This window comes from Pimephales promelas, chromosome 4 (assembly GCF_988280905.1).
Source record: "Pimephales promelas chromosome 4, fPimPro1.hap1.1, whole genome shotgun sequence".
Taxonomy (NCBI): Eukaryota; Metazoa; Chordata; class Actinopteri; order Cypriniformes; family Leuciscidae; genus Pimephales; species Pimephales promelas.
This window is the reverse complement of record NC_142772.1, coordinates 28,090,562-28,110,026: the sequence shown is the minus strand read 5'-3', so window position 1 is coordinate 28,110,026 and position 19,465 is coordinate 28,090,562. Positions and strand designations below refer to the sequence as shown.

Here is a 19,465-nt window from a genome sequence, read left to right as displayed (position 1 = left end):
AATCCGTGTTTGGATTCCTAATTTGATGTTCTCATTCATCTCATCACCCACTCAAGTTACTTTGCTTTATCACAACATTTTTTTGGTAGCATTGTTTTGTTTTTGTTTTTTATATATATATATATTTTTTTTTTTCCAAGTTTAATGTGTTTGTTACCATTTTGTATTAGATAAAGACAGCCATTTTCAGAGACATCTTGATTGAGTGGGATATTGGTGGACAGTTAAAACTGACGTGTGATCTTGTAAGTATATAGCCATATTGTAAACTATTGAGCGAGTGTAAGCAGAACATCTGTTGAGAATTAATAATCCACTTGCATATTGGAGTTGTAGGATACTGTTGTTTTTAGTATTTCTAATTGGTTTCTTTGACACTAGTACAAAAAGTTTCTCCTATAACAGCTTCAACTCATGCCTCATGTTGCCCCAGAAATCATGGTACAGGTGTCCGAGCTGTGTAACACACTGTTTGTTTTCTTGCATATGTTCCTGTAGATGACAAAAGTTCATAGCCCCACCATTCCTCAGTGACCTCTCATCTGTACATACTTGCATACAGCATCAGTTGCATAAGCTGTTAATGTTCAGTTGACAAACTGATGCAAATACTCATGTATCATAATGTATGTTTCTTTATACAATGCTAATTATAAATAAAGCTTATTTAAAAGCAATGTTATATTTGTTGATTTTTGTTATAGAAGCTCATATCAGGAGCATTTGACTAATGCTTTAAGAAGTTCTGATGTCTTCCACCTTTATACCACTAGAGCAAGATGTTCCTCCTGTTATATAATAGCATGGCTGTCTTTGTCTAAAACATTTATTCTAAACTGAATAACATTGATCTATTTCATTTTTTACTTATGAAAAAGGTCTTAACATTATGCTTTTCCAATTAAAATGTTATATATAAGGGATAAAGACTGCTACTCACTTAATGAAATGACTTCAACAGGCTTTGTCACTAATCTCTTTTTTTTTTGAGGGGGGGTCTCCACTCACTCGATACAAATCGATGTATCAGAATAGTAATGCGTTTTATGTATCGCTCTCTATAATGTTGAGCACATAACTTTAATTAATATGATATCAAACAGCTAATATTGTGTTAATGTTACATAAACCATGTTCAGCATCCTTACAAATGCTTTGAACAACTTAGAACATCAGTGGAAAAAGGCATATAGCATAACATTGTAATACATCATATACATAATTCAGATATATTGCTAAATGCACCCAATTATTCTTATCAGCAGAACAATATACCCAGGATACCCCTTTGATAACCTTAATCTTGAGATGATAAAGCCCGCCCACACGTTGACGTGAACGGTTACAAGATACTAGTTTCTGACGTAAGAAACGGCAGCGATTTCAATCCGCGCTTTGAGACTGTTTTGTTTTTTTCACTGCAGTTTTAAAGTGAAAATACTTAGTAATGGTGTTGACATGAATTTGCTCATATTGAAAACACCACATATAAAAACTTGATTTTTACCATTTATTATAAAATGTGTTCAGAACATGTAAAATTCTCCCTTGGACTTCTTCTTAATTAAGCTATATTGCAAGACTTCACAACCCCCCTTTAACAGGGTAAAACAAAGCTTGCATGCACTGGAGCCTTTTTTGAACAATGGTTGAATGAAACCCTATTGGAGTAGGCTATCTCGTTTTAAATTTGAGTCTAGTATGCTAAATGTATGATTACGTTTAAGACCAATTATGTGCTGTGGATGTTCTGTTTTATTTGTAAGCTTTATCCCTTAAATCTTGATTAAGCAGTTAACTCGTCATTGGTGGGGGAAACATTAAAATGGCGCTTAAACAATAGAATAAACAATCTCTGTATGAACTCAATTCAGATATTGTGATTGCCTGGTAAAGTTGCATGTACAAGAGAGGCATTTGGACATAATGAGGTAAGAGACAATGAACTATTGAAGCGTATCCGACTGTGTCTGCAAATCGTTTGCATATATTGTGAAGACAAAAAGACAATCAGCTTAGCATCTGCTGAGCTGGATGAAGGGAGGTCTGGGTAATCCACTGGATGGATGTGTGGCTTTCATATGACATTTCCATTATGTTCCTGATTCAAGCAAAGCTAGGAGAGGTCTGGACATCCACATGCTTAGATATTACTTGCTCTGGCCGTTTTCACTCGAGCTGTCGTCAGCGTGTAATCGCATGGGCCTGGAAAAGAACACTCAATATTCTTCTTCTGGTTCCGATCTTCTTATATGATTAAGGATGTTCCATTATGCTGTACTGTGGTTTGTTGTATTCCAGGAGGTAGGCGTGATTAGATGAGTTGTAATCCGGACAGCCTAAACAGTCTGCTTGTATATTTTTTTTTCTTCTAAGCTTCAGATTTCTTCGAAAATCACCAGTTTGTTTTTTTTTTCCTCCCATGCTGTTCTTGTGCTTCTTTAGCCCTTCCCCCAGCCACTAGTAACTATCATAATTGTTGTAGTAGTAGTTGTTATTTAATTAGTTATTTAACTGATTTATTTATATATTTCTGGACTTCATCATATACATAGAGCTAGGTTTGGCTAATTCTGTGTCTTGCTCTGCCAGTTTGGATGGTTTTGATGATAACAGATCCGCAGCTCTGCCTGCTCAGCAGGGGGAGGATGGCAATGCCTAAGCATGTTGAGAAATTCAGTCTTTTGAAATTAGACAAATATCTCAATAATTATACATGTTGACAAATATTATGATATGCTGAAGTAAGATATACCAGCTTAAACTAATTACACGAGGAACAAGTAATAAATAGTCCATTTTAGTTTCAATGTTTTGCACAATTTCCAAAATCTTGCCTGTGGGTAATTTAACACATGCGTCAGGCGAGACTGCCGTAGAAAAACAGATTTGTGATTAAATGTAATAGTTTTTCAACTCCATTTTTAAATAAAAATAGCTGAAATTTGCTAAATGACTTCATATACAAATGATACAGAAGATCTGAATAAAATTACAACACCGTCTCTTGTTTTCGTTTTTTGGACAGGGTTAATATAGTTTTTGTTTGTCTTTTCAATTGCTATTAGTTCTCATTATTTTTCCTTATATCATTGACATTTTAAAGTCTTCTAGTTTCACTTTTTTGTATTGTTTTTAGTCAAATTTAATGCACCGGGTTAGTGTTATTGCCATCTAGTGGCATGTTTAATATATTGTGTAAAGATTTCCAGTTTTGTAATATACATTACCATTTTGGTAAGTCTAAAAATGTATATTTCAGTTTTACCAGTTACTCTTCAGTTTTCAATGAAGATTGTCTCTTTAAAGATTGTCAGCTTTAAACACAAAACACATTTTTCAACCATTTCATTTACGCTTATATTTAAAACTTCTGTTGTAGGCTTGTTGGTCTATTTGTTTTAAAAGCTCTGTGATATTATGTGACGCTTCTCTGTAAGGGTGGAATAGAGTATGTGCATTTTCTATGTGAGAACTACAGTATATAGGCTGAGAGCATATTAAATGTACATGCTGTGTGGATTAGACATTCACTGTCATCTTTGTGTGTTCATTTAGCAGGAGCTGGTGTGCTGACAGCGGAGCATCCAGTTGAGAAGCCCAGTGTTGCTGTGGCTGTTCCAGCCATGCAAGACGCAACACTGCCATCTGTCAAGGAACACAAAACGACAAAAAAAAGTAGCACCACTAGTTCACTCCCTCAGAAAGCAGGTGAGGAATCGGACAGTGATTTTGAGTCCGACCCGCCCTCTCCCAAAAGTAGCGAAGACGAGGAGGTGGAAGAGGAGGAAGGCCTCAACAGCGAACACGAAGACACCGAACCTGAGAACCTTGGTCAGAGGCCGTTGCTCATGGACTCTGAGGAAGAGGAAGACAAACACAGCTCAGACTCGGATTGTGAGTCTAGGACAGCGAAACTTGGGCCGTCGGAGGAGAAGGCTGTGGTTTTTCCTCTGGGAACTGTGAAAGCTGAATCTGGAGCCAGTGTGATCACCCCTCCCAATTCGCCAAGTGTCGGCATACCTGCCACGAGCGTTGTGGATGTGTTTGGTGCTGTTCCTTTTGTTGGCAGTGGTCAGCCCAGAGTGTCACCAGAGAACGTAGATATTTTTGCCAAAGCCCCTTTTAGGCAGGTGAGCCAGGAGAACGCTGCGGAAGATATTGACGTGTTCACCAAAGCTCCTTTCAACAGAAACCTATCCAGGTCCAGCAGGAGTGGCGATGGACCCAGCGGCCAGACGCCACCCATTTCCCCAGACAGCGTGGATGTATTCGGATTCTCGCCTTTCCAGCCCGGTCAAGAAATACCTAACTCCGGTCACCAAGAGGACGTTTTTGGCCAAGCACTTTTCGACGAAGCATCTAGTCCCCAACAGAGGCAGAAGCAGCGTAGCCTTCAAAAACTCTCCTCACGTCAGAGGCGCACCAAGCAAGAGGCCAGTGGCAGCAATGGGAAGCGACACCATGGCACACCCACTGGCGGCAGGAAGAGCAACAAGCCCAGTTTCCGCACCCCCGAGCGGGTGCGAAGGCACAAGAAGGTAGGCAGACGGGACTCGCAGAGCAGCAACGAGTTCCTCAGCGCGTCAGACTCCAAAGAGAACATCAGTATTTCCCTGGGTGAGGTGATAGAAAAAGGAGCTGCGCTGCCCCCAGAGGAGGTCTTGTTGGATCCGTTTGGAGCCAAGCCTTTTCATCCGCAAGATGGCACTCGACACCAGAGCTTGGGAGACAGCAAAAGTGAGATGAACTCCACCATTGGCAGGCAGAGGACCAGCTCCCTGCACAGTGTGTTTGACGGAAATAAGATAGATGACTTTGGAGCTGTACCTTTCACAGAAATGGTGGTCCAAAGCGGAGCTCCGCAAACCCCACAAATGGATCTCGACCCTTTCGGAGCAGCACCTTTCCCCTCAAAGCAGTGAATGTCTTGTCTTCCGACACACACACACACACACACAGAGAAAGAGAAATGATACACACACTGCTACATTATGCAAAATTCTAGCAGCCTTTGAAATGTCTTTAATGGATGGCAGCTTTGTGCTGTGATCTCTATGTATGTGCAGGCCTTTAAATTAGATAACATTCAACTTTTGTAGTTTTTCAAAAGTTTTAATACCTAACTGGACCATTATAACACCTCTTGTACTTTTTGGGGTCTTAAACCTGTGGTTTATTGATGATTCTTTAGCCTTTACGTGCTAGAAAGCCTTCTATGCTGCATTACAATAAGCGCTCTGAGCTCAGTAAAATAAAGGAAAAAAAAAAACATTGGAGATGGGTGTATAATCCTTCTTTTGGATAGGATTAAGAGAAAAACTGCCAGTTTAGTACAGCATTCTGATTAAGTTGACCACTGAATTGGTAAAATGTCAATCTACCAACATGAACACCATGAAGCCTTATCTGGGTATTCCCCACCCTGCTTTACAGTACCTCAAATACACAATGGCTGTAGCTTTGTTTGTTTCAATTTGAGTGTAGGCATTCTCCATTTTAAAGTATTTCACATAAACAATTTTTTAAAGTGCATTGACTATGTTCCATTTACATACAGTAAAAGGGACTTAATAGTATTTTCCCTTTTTTTATAAATTGACCATACCAGAGAAGTTGCAGTTTTTTGGACAATATTGTTACAACTGTTTGTATTAATTATGCTTTTGTAGAAATAATTCCCCAAGCTAAACCTAATAGCTTTGGTTATCAATAATCATGTTCCACTACGTCTGTATGTACTTAACGGTAGCCTACAATCGTGAACAATTACAGCTCTCATAGAAAGGGAAAATAATGTGCTAAAAGCAGTTTCATGTATTTATATAACAGTCATTAGTTGGAAGCCAATTTTCAAATTCAATTTTAGTCACTAAAGTTATGACGCATGAAGGGTATCAATTTAACTGAATTTAAAGCTAGGGTATACGATTTCAAAGATTGTTTATTATTAATATCCTCGTTTAGATGCTGGTTATGGTTATATTGTACAATCCTAACAATATGAATAGAAAAAAAGAACTAAAAAAATCCATTCACTCTATTGGCTGGACAGCCGCAGAAAAGTTGACCAATGTAAGCTGTGCGGCCGCACAGCTTATATTGGTCAACTGCTCTCATCCAATCACCAGCTCCACTTGAAACTCCGCCTGGCGCTCGCGTCTCCAACCCAACCGCACCCGCCCCCCTCCGTGCGTGAGCAAACAGCTGACAGACTGTCTATGGTAGCTAGCTAGTAGCGTCAGATCAGCAATGGATAAAAATATAAACGACAACAGCAAGCGGCCCCTGCTTACCTCTACTGTAAAGTTTGGACGCAAGAGAAAGTCTGTGGAGGAAAGATCAGAGATTAAAAAGATATGTGAAGAACGCCGGACTCTTAAGTAGGATAAATATAGCGTCCTTCATTGACCATTGGAGAAAGCTTCAGGGAGATCTGGGGCTGAAAACGACGCTGACACGGATGACTTTTTGTTGAGCAGGTAAACATTTATTTATTATTTTATGGTGTGACGTGTTACGTGGCTTTTTATCAGTTTGACAACTTGCTCATGCTGCCGGTCGGCATTGGAATGTTAGCCGTTTAGCATCGCCGATCGCGGTTCAAAGTAATTATATTTCTTGTTCGAGGTTTCTGTTCGAGCCGATCGGAATTTGAACAAGATGCGCTGCGTGCTGCAATAACAATTACTGAAAACCTTAGCAATACTAGTAGTATTATAATGGTGCGGTGGTGAGTTTGGAACATTTCATGTGTTGCTAATCTTGCGTGAACTCAAACGTGACATACGTCAGGGATCAGGTAGCACAGAGGGGAGGGGGGTGTGTGGTGGGGCGGGATGAGTTTTTTAAAACTTCACTACCGTCTCGACCGATTTTTAACATCGTATACCATAGCTTTAAAAGGGCCATTTAGATACATTTATAATGTTACTGAATGTCTGCAGTTGTAACATTTCAAGACCAAAAACAGCATTTTATTTGCAAAAATGTGAGATTTGTTATTGTTTTTCTTACATAGTAGTACACTCTAACAATGCAATAAAAGCTTCTTTTGGAGATCATGAGTCCATGTGTTGTTGTTTTCTAACTAAGACACTGTCATTAAATAATCGCCATTGCAACTTCACTTGGAAGAAAAAAAACGAAGTAAAAGTTTATTCAGCTGTACTGTAGAAATTCATATCCCGACATATTACCAATGTAAAAAAAAAAAAAAAGTTAAAAGTGTTACATTGTGCAGCATCATGAAAAACACCACGTATACCATTAAGCATTGAAGACATATTGTTTGTTCTACGGTTAAAAAACAAATACAATTGCATGCCTATACACTGTTAACTGTTGTAAGGCAGAAAATGTATTGAATCCATGTAACTATTTTAATTGCAGTCCTAATTAGGGCTTAGGGACTTGATCAACATATAATTACAAACCACTGAAATGCAATAAACAGAGTAGTGTTCAATGCATTGATTGCATGAGAGAATTTTTAAATTAGTAATGATAAACTAAAGTTAAATAAGTAATCAGCCTACATCTATACAAATAATCCTGATGCATGTATTTACAACATGGCAGTGCGAAATTTATTTTTCACCATTTTAAGACCTTTTCAATATGGAACAAATCTCTTTGGTTTATTCAATGTTCTAAACAAGACTATATAACAAAGTCTCATTTAGACTTATGTTGTATACATTCATTTAAAACTTTACACAAACAAATCAAAATGTGGAATTATTAAGCTTGTGAATCGTTGAATTTTAGGTTCAAATACAAAGAGCAAACAACAAATACTATTGAGCAGACAATACTGAATGCTTTGCCCCACAGAACTCAAGAAGAAGCCCATGTATGCAGATGCTGTAAAATGGTGCTTCCCCTCGAGTTTTAAAAGTGCTTTTAAAAGCCTAACACTGCTTACCTTGATCAAGTGCCTATTTATTTCTATTTAGACTGACACATCTAGGCACTTAAACAAAATGTATAAAAAGTGTCAAAATAGCTCACAAGAAAAATCCATACACCACACACTCGTATATAAAACACTGAACGTGTTCAAGCTTAAAGACGTTTAAAATACAGCCGTGTTCCTCCGATCTCACATTCCTCTAAGAATGAAGATGATAGTCTGGGCACGGGTGAGAGTGACGGTAGCTGGTTATGAAAAGTGTAGACTTATGCCACCAGTAGAACATGAGCACCACCAGTATGTGCCAGACCTGATGGCTGGAGCCCAAGTAGTTCAGCTGACCTAGGGATGACAAAAAGAGCATCAAACCATTAATGAACTTGTGTGAGGTTGGTTCTCGCTTAAGCCAGGTGTGGTCTTTGGTTTAGTCCATCACAACTTATTTCTTTGGCAGTATCACATTTGAATTTTAAAGTACCTGGAAAATAACGCTCTGGAACTTTCGACATGTAGAAGATGATAGCAGCTACAGCAAGTACATACATTATCAGCACTCTGGGAATAAATTCCTATGAAAAAATATATATATTAAAAATTATTACACATTTGTATAGTCTGGTATAGTAATTACTGGCATATGTATAAAAATTAAAAAAAAAAAAAAACCCTGATGTGAGGACTCTTACCTGGACTATGTCTGAGCTGAAACCCCCACTAAGCCAGATCCAATGAAAGGTAGGGATTAGGCCGTATCCCGCTACAGCACAGAATATAACAGAGCGAAGCTTCTGCCACTTCTTGGTCAAGTAATGAGGGTGTATCTGGGCAAAGAACACTGCCAGCATCATGGCCAGAACGGTTACCAGGTACACCTGCCGCCAGTACTGCAGATAGAGATACAAACCAAAGAAAACAACATGAATCAAAAACTCACGAAAGTCATCTTAATGTGCACAACACGCACAGAAAAAAAAATCACTTCTTCTGTAGGGAAAAAAAAAAAGCAATAGAGAAATCAGTCTCTCTTTCTCTTGGGGCGCTTGGCTGATTGAGTAGTCATCCAAAAAGCAAAGCTAAACACTTGGCAGGGGGAGAGTGGAGATGGCTCACCCACGTGTGAATGTCATATGGTGGGGAACAGGAGTGACGGAGTGGGTCCACGAACACGGCCATCTGCTTTGGGCTGGAGCAGATTTCTGCCGCATTCTGGGGCACAATAAGCCAGCACTTCCAATATGTGGGGAGAACCATGTGGAGCAGCGTGGCCAAAAGCGCTGGTGCTCGGCAAACAGCAAGTGGGAGTAGAGGGGACGAAAGCAATCAGCTTGCTCAGGATTTCCAAGATCCAAGCTTTCAGAAAACTGCACCAAAAATCTTGAAACAAAGAAGATTTCACGCCAAGCGGCACCTCGTCGTTTTTATACAGGCAGTACAAAGCCGCTCCACAGGGGTCCATTGTGCAAACTAACGGGAAGGAATAAACTATCATACAACATAATCAAAGATACTCTACCGCAGTGTTACAGTAATCTCTAGGGAAAAGTCACCACGCGACAGTGTGCACTTCCAACTTTCCTATTAAATCGTTCGTACTATTCCTCGTTTTTAACCCCCTCAGACCTGAATTATGTTTCAAGTTTCTGAAAAATATAAAAGTACATTTTCCCAGCTCATGAGGTTTTTATAAATGAAAACAAATGATTTTTTTTTTTTATAATTGCTTTCATTGTGATTTTTTTTGGTCCATTCCAATGGACATCAGGTCAAAACAGGTGTACTTCCCAAAAATGTACCAACATGAAATAAATTAATTAACATAAAATTTGTTGGTCTATGTTTTAAGCTTTTTCTCAAGGTCAAAAAAATTCCAGCAGTATACCATTTAAACTATAATTTTGAGGTTTTTGTTTTACAGATTGCACATTGTTTGTAACAAACCAAATATATTCGAATCAATCAATCTGGTCATATTGGAGTCATTTTCTGTGTGCCTCTTTCTTTTTTTAGAGCAAAAACTTGAACATTAAAACATTACAACTTTAATCGCTCAAGTCATCAATATCTCAGCTCAGGAAGGCTCTAGAGACTCAATTTTTGCACTCAGGTCTTTTTTGAGTTTCTCTGAACTTCTTGAAACTCTGGATTCTGACAGAGGGCCATGAGACTTAGACCTGAGTGCAAAAATGGAGTCTCTAGAGCCTTCCTGAGCTGAGATATCAAAACTCAAAATTTCGACCCGAAAAAAAAAACCGAAAGGGGTACCACTGTCGTTTTTTTTTTTTCGGGTCGAAATTTTGAGTTTCTCTGATCTTCTTGAAACTCTGGATTCTGATAGAGGGCTATGAGACTTAGACCTGAGTGCAAAAATGGAGGCTCTAGAGACACTTCCAGAGCTGAGATATCGAAACTCAAAATTTCGACCCGAAAAAAAAACGAAAGGGGTACCACTGTGGGTTTTTTTTTCGGGTCGAAATTTTGAGTTTCTCTGATCTTTTTGAAACTCTGGATTCTGATAGAGGGCCATGAGACTTAGACCTGAGTGCAAAAATTTAGGCTCTGGAGACCCTTCCATAGCTGAGATATCGAAACTCAAAGATTCGACCCGAAAAAAAAAAACGAAAGGTGTACCACTGTCGTTTTTTTCGGGTCGAAATTTTGAGTTTCTCTGATCTTCTTGAAACTCTGGATTCTGATAGAGGGCCATGAGACTTAGACCTGAGTGCAAAAATTGAGGCTCTAGACGCTTCCAGAGCTGAGATATTGAAACTCAAAAATTCGACCCAAAAAAAAAAACGACAGTGGTACCCCTTTCGGGTTTTTTTTTGGGCGAAAAATTAAGGTTCTCCAATCTTCTCAAAACTCCTGATTCTGATAGAGGGCCATGAGACTTACACTTGAGAGCAAAAATTGAAGGCTCTATACCCTTCCAGAGCTGAGATAACGAAACTCAAAAATTCGACCCGAAAAAAAAAAAACGACAGTGGTACCCCTTTCGTTTTTTTTTTCCGGGCGAAAAATTAAGTTTCTCCAATCTTCTCAAAACTCTGGATTCTGATAGAGGGCCATGAGACTTACACCTGAGTGCAAAAATGGAGGCTCTAGACCCTTCCAGAGATGAGATATCGAAACTCAAAAATTCGACCCGAAAAAAAAACGACAGTGGTACCCCTTTCGTTTTTTTTTTTCGGGCGAAAAATTACGTTTCTCCAATCTTCTCAAAACTATGTATTATGATAGAGGGCTGTGAGACTTTGACCTGAGTGCAAAAATGGAGGATCTAGACCCTTCCAGAGCTGAGATATCGAAATTCAAAATTTCGACCCGAAAAAAAAAACGACAGTGTTACCCCTTTCGTTATTTTCATTTTCAGGTGAAAAATTAAGTTTCTCCAATCTTCTCAAAACTCTGGATTCTGATAGAGGGCCACGAGACTTTGAGCTGAGTGCAAAAATGGAGGCTCTAGACCCTTCCAGAGCTGAGATATCGAAATTCAAATTTTCGACCCGAAAAAAAAAACGACAGTGTTACCCCTTTCGTTTTTTTTTTCATTTTTGGGCGAAAAATTAAGTTTCTCCAATCTAAAACTCTGGATTATGATAGAGGGCTGTGAGACTTTGACCTGAGTGCAAAAATGGAGGCTCTAGACCCTTCCAGAGCTGAGATATCGAAATTCAAAATTTCGACCCGAAAAAAAAACGACAGTGTTACCCCTTTCGTTTTTTTTTCGTTTTTGGGCGAAAAATTAAGTTTCTGCAATCTTCTCAAAAATATGGATTATGATAGAGGGCTGTGAGACTTTGACCTGAGTGCAAAAATGGAGGCTCTAGACCCTCCCAGAGCTGAGATATCGAAATTCAAATCTTCGACCCGAAAAAAAAACGACAGTGTTACCCCTTTCGTTTTTTTTCGTTTTTGGGCGAAAAATTAAGTTTCTCCAATCTTCTCAAAACTCTGGATTATGATAGAGGGCTGTGAGACTTTGACCTGAGTGCAAAAATGGAGGCTCTAGACCCTTCCAGAGCTGAGATATCAAAATTCAAAATTTTGACCCGAAAAAAAACCGACAGTGTTACCCCTTTCGTTTTTTTTTTCGTTTTTGGGCGAAAAATTAAGTTTCTCCAATCTTCTCAAAACTCTGGATTATGATAGAGGGCTGTGAGACTTTGACCTGAGTGCAAAAATTGAGGCTCTAGACCCTTCCAGAGCTGAGATATCGAAATTCAAAATTTCGACCCAAAAAAAACCGACAGTGTTACCCCTTTCGTTTTTTTCATTTTTGGGCGAAAATTTAAGTTTCTCCAATCTTCTCAAAACTCTGGATTATGATAGAGGGCTGTGAGACTTTGACCTGAGTGCAAAAATTGAGGCTCTAGACCCTTCCAGAGCTGAGATATCGAAATTCAAAATTTCGACCCCAAAAAAAAAAAACGACAGTGTTACCCCTTTCGTTTTTTTTCGTTTTTGGGCGAAAAATTAAGTTTCTCCAATCTTCTCAAAACTCTGGATTATGATAGAGGGCTGTGAGACTTTGACCTGAGTGCAAAAATGGAGGCTCTAGACCCTTCCAGAGCTGAGATATCGAAATTCAAAATTTCGACCCGAAAAAAAAACGACAGTGTTACCCCTTTCGTTTTTTTTTTCCGTTTTTGGCCGAAAAATTAAGTTTCTCCAATCTTCTCAAAACTCTGGATTATGATAGAGGGCTGTGAGACTTTGACCTGAGTGCAAAAATGGAGGCTCTAGACCCTTCCAGAGCTGAGATATCGAAATTCAAAATTTTGACCCGAAAAAAAAACCGACAGTGTTACCCCTTTCGTTTTTTTTTCGTTTTTGGGCGAAAAATTAAGTTTCTCCAATCTTCTCAAAACTCTGGATTATGATAGAGGGCTGTGAGACTTTGACCTGAGTGCAAAAATGGAGGCTCTAGACCCTTCCAGAGCTGAGATATCGAAATTCAAAATTTCGACCCGAAAAAAAAACGACAGTGTTACCCCTTTCGTTTTTTTTTTCGTTTTCGGGCGAAAAATTAAGTTTCTCCAATCTTCTCAAAACTCTGGATTATGATAGAGGGCTGTGAGACTTTGACCTGAGTGCAAAAATGGAGGCTCTAGACCCTTCCAGAGCTGAGATATCGAAATTCAAAATTTCGACCCAAAAAAAAAACGACAGTGTTACCCCTTTCGTTTTTTTCATTTTTGGACGAAAATTTAAGTTTCTCCAATCTTCTCAAAACTCTGGATTATGATAGAGGGCTGTGAGACTTTGACCTGAGTGCAAAAATTGAGGCTCTAGACCCTTCCAGAGCTGAGATATCGAAATTCAAAATTTCGACCCAAAAAAAAAAACGACAGTGTTACCCCTTTCGTTTTTTTTCGTTTTTGGGCGAAAAATTAAGTTTCTCCAATCTTCTCAAAACTCTGGATTATGATAGAGGGCTGTGAGACTTTGACCTGAGTGCAAAAATGGAGGCTCTAGACCCTTCCAGAGCTGAGATATCGAAATTCAAAATTTCGACCCGAAAAAAAAAAACGACAGTGTTACCCCTTTCGTTTTTTTTTCGTTTTTGGGCGAAAAATTAAGTTTCTCCAATCTTCGCAAAACTCTGGATTATGATAGAGGGCTGTGAGACTTTGACCTGAGTGCAAAAATGGAGGCTCTAGACCCTTCCAGAGCTGAGATATCGAAATTCAAAATTTCGACCCGAAAAAAAAAACGACAGTGTTACCCCTTTCGTTTTTTTCATTTTTGGGCGAAAATTTAAGTTTCTCCAATCTTCTCAAAACTCTGGATTATGATAGAGGGCTGTGAGACTTTGACCTGAGTGCAAAAATGGAGGCTCTAGACCCTTCCAGAGCTGAGATATCGAAATTCAAAATTTCGACCCGAAAAAAAACGACAGTGTTACCCCTTTTGTTTTTTTTTCGTTTTTGGGCGAAAAATTAAGTTTCTCCAATCTTCTCAAAACTCTGGATTATGATAGAGGGCCACGAGACTTTGACCTGAGTGCAAAAATGGAGGCTCTAGACCCTTCCAGAGCTGAGATATCGAAATTCAAAATTTCGACCCGAAAAAAAAAACGACAGTGTTACCCCTTTCGTTTTTTTTCGTTTTTGGGCGAAAAATTAAGTTTTTCCAATCTTCTCAAAACTCTGGATTATGATAGAGGGCTGTGAGACTTTGACCTGAGTGCAAAAATGGAGGCTCTAGACCCTTCCAGAGCTGAGATATCGAAATTCAAAATTTCGACCCGAAAAAAAAAACGACAGTGTTACCCCTTTCGTTTTTTTTAGTTTTTGGGCGAAAAATTAATTTTCTCCAATCTTCTCAAAACTCTGGATTATGATAGAGGGCTGTGAGACTTTGACCTGAGTGCAAAAATGGAGGCTCTAGACCCTTCCAGAGCTGAGATATCGAAATTCAAAATTTTGACCCGAAAAAAAAACGACAGTGTTACCCCTTTCGTTTTTTTTTCGTTTTCGGGCGAAAAATTAAGTTTCTCCAATCTTCTCAAAACTCTGGATTATGATAGAGGGCTGTGAGACTTTGACCTGAGTGCAAAAATGGAGGCTCTAGACCCTTCCAGAGCTGAGATATCGAAATTCAAAATTTCGACCAAAAAAAAAAAAAATGACAGTGTTACCCCTTTCGTTTTTTTTTCATTTTTGGGCGAAAATTTAAGTTTCTCCAATCTTCTCAAAACTCTGGATTATGATAGAGGGCTGTGAGACTTTGACCTGAGTGCAAAAATTGAGGCTCTAGACCCTTCCAGAGCTGAGATATCGAAATTCAAAATTTCGACCCAAAAAAAAACGACAGTGTTACCCCTTTCGTTTTTTTTCATTTTTGGGTGAAAATTTAAGTTTTTCCAATCTTCTCAAAACTCTGGATTATGATAGAGGGCTGTGAGACTTTGACCTGAGTGAAAAAATGGAGGCTCTAGACCCTTCCAGAGCTGAGATATCGAAATTCAAAATCTTGACCCGAAAAAAAAAACGACAGTGTTACCCCTTTCGTTTTCGTTTTTGGGCGAAAAATTAAGTTTCTCCAATCTTCTCAAAACTCTGGATTATGATAGAGGGCTGTGAGACTTTGACCTGAGTGCAAAAATGGAGGCTCTAGACCCTTCCAGAGCTGAGATATCGAAATTCAAAATTTCGACCCGAAAAAAAAACGACAGTGTTACCCCTTTCGTTTTTTTTTCGTTTTCGGGCGAAAAATTAAGTTTCTCCAATCTTCTCAAAACTCTGGATTATGATAGAGGGCTGTGAGACTTTGACCTGAGTGCAAAAATGGAGGCTCTAGACCCTTCCAGAGCTGAGATATCGAAATTCAAAATTTCGACCCGAAAAAAAAACGACAGTGTTACCCCTTTCGTTTTTTTTCATTTTTGGGCGAAAATTTAAGTTTCTCCAATCTTCTCAAAACTCTGGATTATGATAGAAGGCTGTGAGACTTTGACCTGAGTGCAAAAATTGAGGCTCTAGACCCTTCCAGAGCTGAGATATCGAAATTCAAAATTTCGACCCGAAAAAAACCGACAGTGTTACCCCTTTCGTTTTTTTTTTTCATTTTTGGGCAAAAATTTAAGTTTCTCCAATCTTCTCAAAACTCTGGATTATGATAGAGGGCTGTGAGACTTTGACCTGAGTGCAAAAATGGAGGCTCTAGACCCTTCCAGAGCTGAGATATCGAAATTCAAAATTTTGACCCGAAAAAAAACGACAGTGTTACCCCTTTCGTTTTTTTTTTCGTTTTCGGGCGAAAAATTAAGTTTCTCCAATCTTCTCAAAACTCTGGATTATGATAGAGGGCTGTGAGACTTTGACCTGAGTGCAAAAATGGAGGCTCTAGACCCTTCCAGAGCTGAGATATCGAAATTCAAAATTTCGACCAAAAAAAAAAATGACAGTGTTACCCCTTTCGTTTTTTTTCGTTTTTGGGCGAAAATTTAAGTTTCTCCAATCTTCTCAAAACTCTGGATTATGATAGAGGGCTGTGAGACTTTGACCTGAGTGCAAAAATTGAGGCTCTAGACCCTTCCAGAGCTGAGATATCGAAATTCAAAATTTCGACCCAAAAAAAAAATGTCAGTGTTACCCCTTTCGTTTTTTTTCATTTTTGGGCAAAAATTTAAGTTTCTCCAATCTTCTCAAAACTCTGGATTATGATAGAGGGCTGTGAGACTTTGACCTGAGTGCAAAAATGGAGGCTCTAGACCCTTCCAGAGCTGAGATATCGAAATTCAAAATTTCGACCCGAAAAAAAAACGACAGTGTTACCCCTTTCGTTTTTTTTCGTTTTTGGGCGAAAAATTAAGTTTCTCCCATCTTCTCAAAACTCTGGATTATGATAGAGGGCTGTGAGACTTTGACCTGAGTGCAAAAATGGAGGCTCTAGACCCTTCCAGAGCTGAGATATCGAAATTCAAAATTTCGACCCGAAAAAAAACGACAGTGTTACCCCTTTCGTTTTTTTTCGTTTTTGGGCGAAAAATTAAGTTTCTCCAATCTTCTCAAAACTCTGGATTATGATAGAGGGCTGTGAGACTTTGACCTGAGTGCAAAAATGGAGGCTCTAGACCCTTCCAGAGCTGAGATATCGAAATTCAAAATTTTGACCCGAAAAAAAAAACGACAGTGTTACCCCTTTCGTTTTTTTTTCGTTTTCGGGCGAAAAATTAAGTTTCTCCAATCTTCTCAAAACTCTGGATTATGATAGAGGGCTGTGAGACTTTGACCTGAGTGCAAAAATGGAGGCTCTAGACCCTTCCAGAGCTGAGATATCGAAATTCAAAATTTCGACCAAAAAAAAAAATGACAGTGTTACCCCTTTTGTTTTTTTTTTCATTTTTGGGCGAAAATTTAAGTTTCTCCAATCTTCTCAAAACTCTGGATTATGATAGAGGGCTGTGAGACTTTGACCTGAGTGCAAAAATTGAGGCTCTAGACCCTTCCAGAGCTGAGATATCGAAATTCAAAATTTCGACCCAAAAAAAAAACGACAGTGTTACCCCTTTCGTTTTTTTTCATTTTTGGGTGAAAATTTAAGTTTCTCCAATCTTCTCAAAACTCTGGATTATGATAGAGGGCTGTGAGACTTTGACCTGAGTGCAAAAATGGAGGCTCTAGACCCTTCCAGAGCTGAGATATCGAAATTCAAAATTTTGACCCGAAAAAAAAAACGACAGTGTTACCCCTTTCGTTTTTTTTTCGTTTTCGGGCGAAAAATTAAGTTTCTCCAATCTTCTCAAAACTCTGGATTATGATAGAGGGCTGTGAGACTTTGACCTGAGTGCAAAAATGGAGGCTCTAGACCCTTCCAGAGCTGAGATATCGAAATTCAAAATTTCGACCCGAAAAAAAAACGACAGTGTTACCCCTTTCGTTTTTTTTTCGTTTTTGGGCGAAAAATTAAGTTTCTCCCATCTTCTCAAAACTCTGGATTATGATAGAGGGCTGTGAGACTTTGACCTGAGTGCAAAAATGGAGGCTCTAGACCCTTCCAGAGCTGAGATATCGAAATTCAAAATTTCGACCCGAAAAAAAACGACAGTGTTACCCCTTTCGTTTTTTTTCGTTTTTGGGCGAAAAATTAAGTTTCTCCAATCTTCTCAAAACTCTGGATTATGATAGAGGGCTGTGAGACTTTGACCTGAGTGCAAAAATGGAGGCTCTAGACCCTTCCAGAGCTGAGATATCGAAATTCAAAATTTTGACCCGAAAAAAAAAACGACAGTGTTACCCCTTTCGTTTTTTTTTCGTTTTCGGGCGAAAAATTAAGTTTCTCCAATCTTCTCAAAACTCTGGATTATGATAGAGGGCTGTGAGACTTTGACCTGAGTGCAAAAATGGAGGCTCTAGACCCTTCCAGAGCTGAGATATCGAAATTCAAAATTTCGACCAAAAAAAAAAAAACAGTGTTACCCCTTTTGTTTTTTTTTTCATTTTTGGGCGAAAATTTAAGTTTCTCCAATCTTCTCAAAACTCTGGATTATGATAGAGGGCTGTGAGACTTTGACCTGAGTGCAAAAATTGAGGCTCTAGACCCTTCCAGAGCTGAGATATCGAAATTCAAAATTTCGACCCAAAAAAAAAACGACAGTGTTACCCCTTTCGTTTTTTTTCATTTTTGGGTGAAAATTTAAGTTTCTCCAATCTTCTCAAAACTCTGGATTATGATAGAGGGCTGTGAGACTTTGACCTGAGTGCAAAAATGGAGGCTCTAGACCCTTCCAGAGCTGAGATATCGAAATTCAAAATCTTGACCCGAAAAAAAAACGACAGTGTTACCCCTTTCGTTTTTTTTTTCGTTTTTGGGCGAAAAATTAAGTGTCTCCAATCTTCTCAAAACTCTGGATTATGATAGAGGGCTGTGAGACTTTGACCTGAGTGCAAAAATGGAGGCTCTAGACCCTTCCAGAGCTGAGATATCGAAATCCAAAATTTCGACCCGAAAAAAAAACGACAGTGTTACCCCTTTCGTTTTTTTTCGTTTTCGGCGAAAAATTAAGTTTCTCCAATCTTCTCAAAACTCTGGATTATGATAGAGGGCTGTGAGACTTTGACCTGAGTGCAAAAATGGAGGCTCTAGACCCTTCCAGAGCTGAGATATCGAAATTCAAAATTTCGACCCAAAAAAAAACGACAGTGTTACCCCTTTCGTTTTTTTTTCATTTTTGGGCGAAAATTTAAGTTTCTCCAATCTTCTCAAAACTCTGGATTATGATAGAGGGCTGTGAGACTTTGACCTGAGTGCAAAAATTGAGGCTCTAGACCCTTCCAGAGCTGAGATATCGAAATTCAAAATTTCGACCCAAAAAAAAAACGACAGTGTTACCCCTTTCGTTTTTTTTTTCGTTTTTGGGCGAAAAATTAAGTTTCTCCAATCTTCTCAAAACTCTGGATTATGATAGAGGGCTGTGAGACTTTGACCTGAGTGCAAAAATGGAGGCTCTAGACCCTTCCAGAGCTGAGATATCGAAATTCAAAATTTCGACCCAAAAAAAAAACGACAGTGTTACCCCTTTCGTTTTTTTCATTTTTGGGCGAAAATTTAAGTTTCTCCAATCTTCTCAAAACTCTGGATTATGATAGAGGGCTGTGAGACTTTGACCTGAGTGCAAAAATTGAGGCTCTAGACCCTTCCAGAGCTGAGATATCGAAATTCAAAATTTCGACCCAAAAAAAAAAACGACAGTGTTACCCCTTTCGTTTTTTTTCGTTTTTTTTTCGTTTTTGGGCGAAAAATTAAGTTTCTCCAATCTTCTCAAAACTCTGGATTATGATAGAGGGCTGTGAGACTTTGACCTGAGTGCAAAAATGGAGGCTCTAGACCCTTCCAGAGCTGAGATATCGAAATTCAAAATTTCGACCCAAAAAAAAAACGACAGTGTTACCCCTTTCGTTTTTTTTTTCGTTTTTGGGCGAAAAATTAAGTTTCTCCAATCTTCTCAAAACTCTGGATTATGATAGAGGGCTGTGAGACTTTGACCTGAGTGCAAAAATGGAGGCTCTAGACCCTTCCAGAGCTGAGATATCGAAATTCAAAATT

General features: G+C 38.8%; 2 protein-coding genes across 6 annotated transcripts in view; one reads left to right on the top strand and one right to left on the bottom strand.

The window, feature by feature from the left end:
- bmp2k (BMP2 inducible kinase) overlaps positions 1 to 7,059 on the top strand; it is a 45,981-nt gene extending 38,922 nt beyond the window's left edge. For 2 of the 3 annotated variants that reach the window (XM_089130211.1, XM_039659582.2), the window contains exon 16: positions 3,559 to 7,059. In XM_089130211.1, the coding sequence (XP_088986337.1) occupies positions 3,559 to 4,925 (1,367 nt within the window). In that variant the 3' untranslated portion in view covers positions 4,926 to 7,059. The remainder of the gene's footprint in view (positions 1 to 3,558) is intronic. The other variant, XM_039659583.2, reaches the window with a different exon arrangement.
- Positions 4,122 to 19,465, bottom strand: part of paqr3a (progestin and adipoQ receptor family member IIIa) — a 102,819-nt gene continuing 87,475 nt past the window's right edge. For all 3 annotated transcript variants that reach the window (XM_089130212.1, XM_089130214.1, XM_089130213.1), the window contains 3 exons: positions 8,602 to 8,799; positions 8,394 to 8,484; positions 4,122 to 8,257 (listed from right to left, as the gene is read on the bottom strand). In XM_089130212.1, the coding sequence (XP_088986338.1) occupies positions 8,115 to 8,257; positions 8,394 to 8,484; positions 8,602 to 8,799 (432 nt within the window). In that variant the 3' untranslated portion in view covers positions 4,122 to 8,114. The remainder of the gene's footprint in view (positions 8,258 to 8,393; positions 8,485 to 8,601; positions 8,800 to 19,465) is intronic.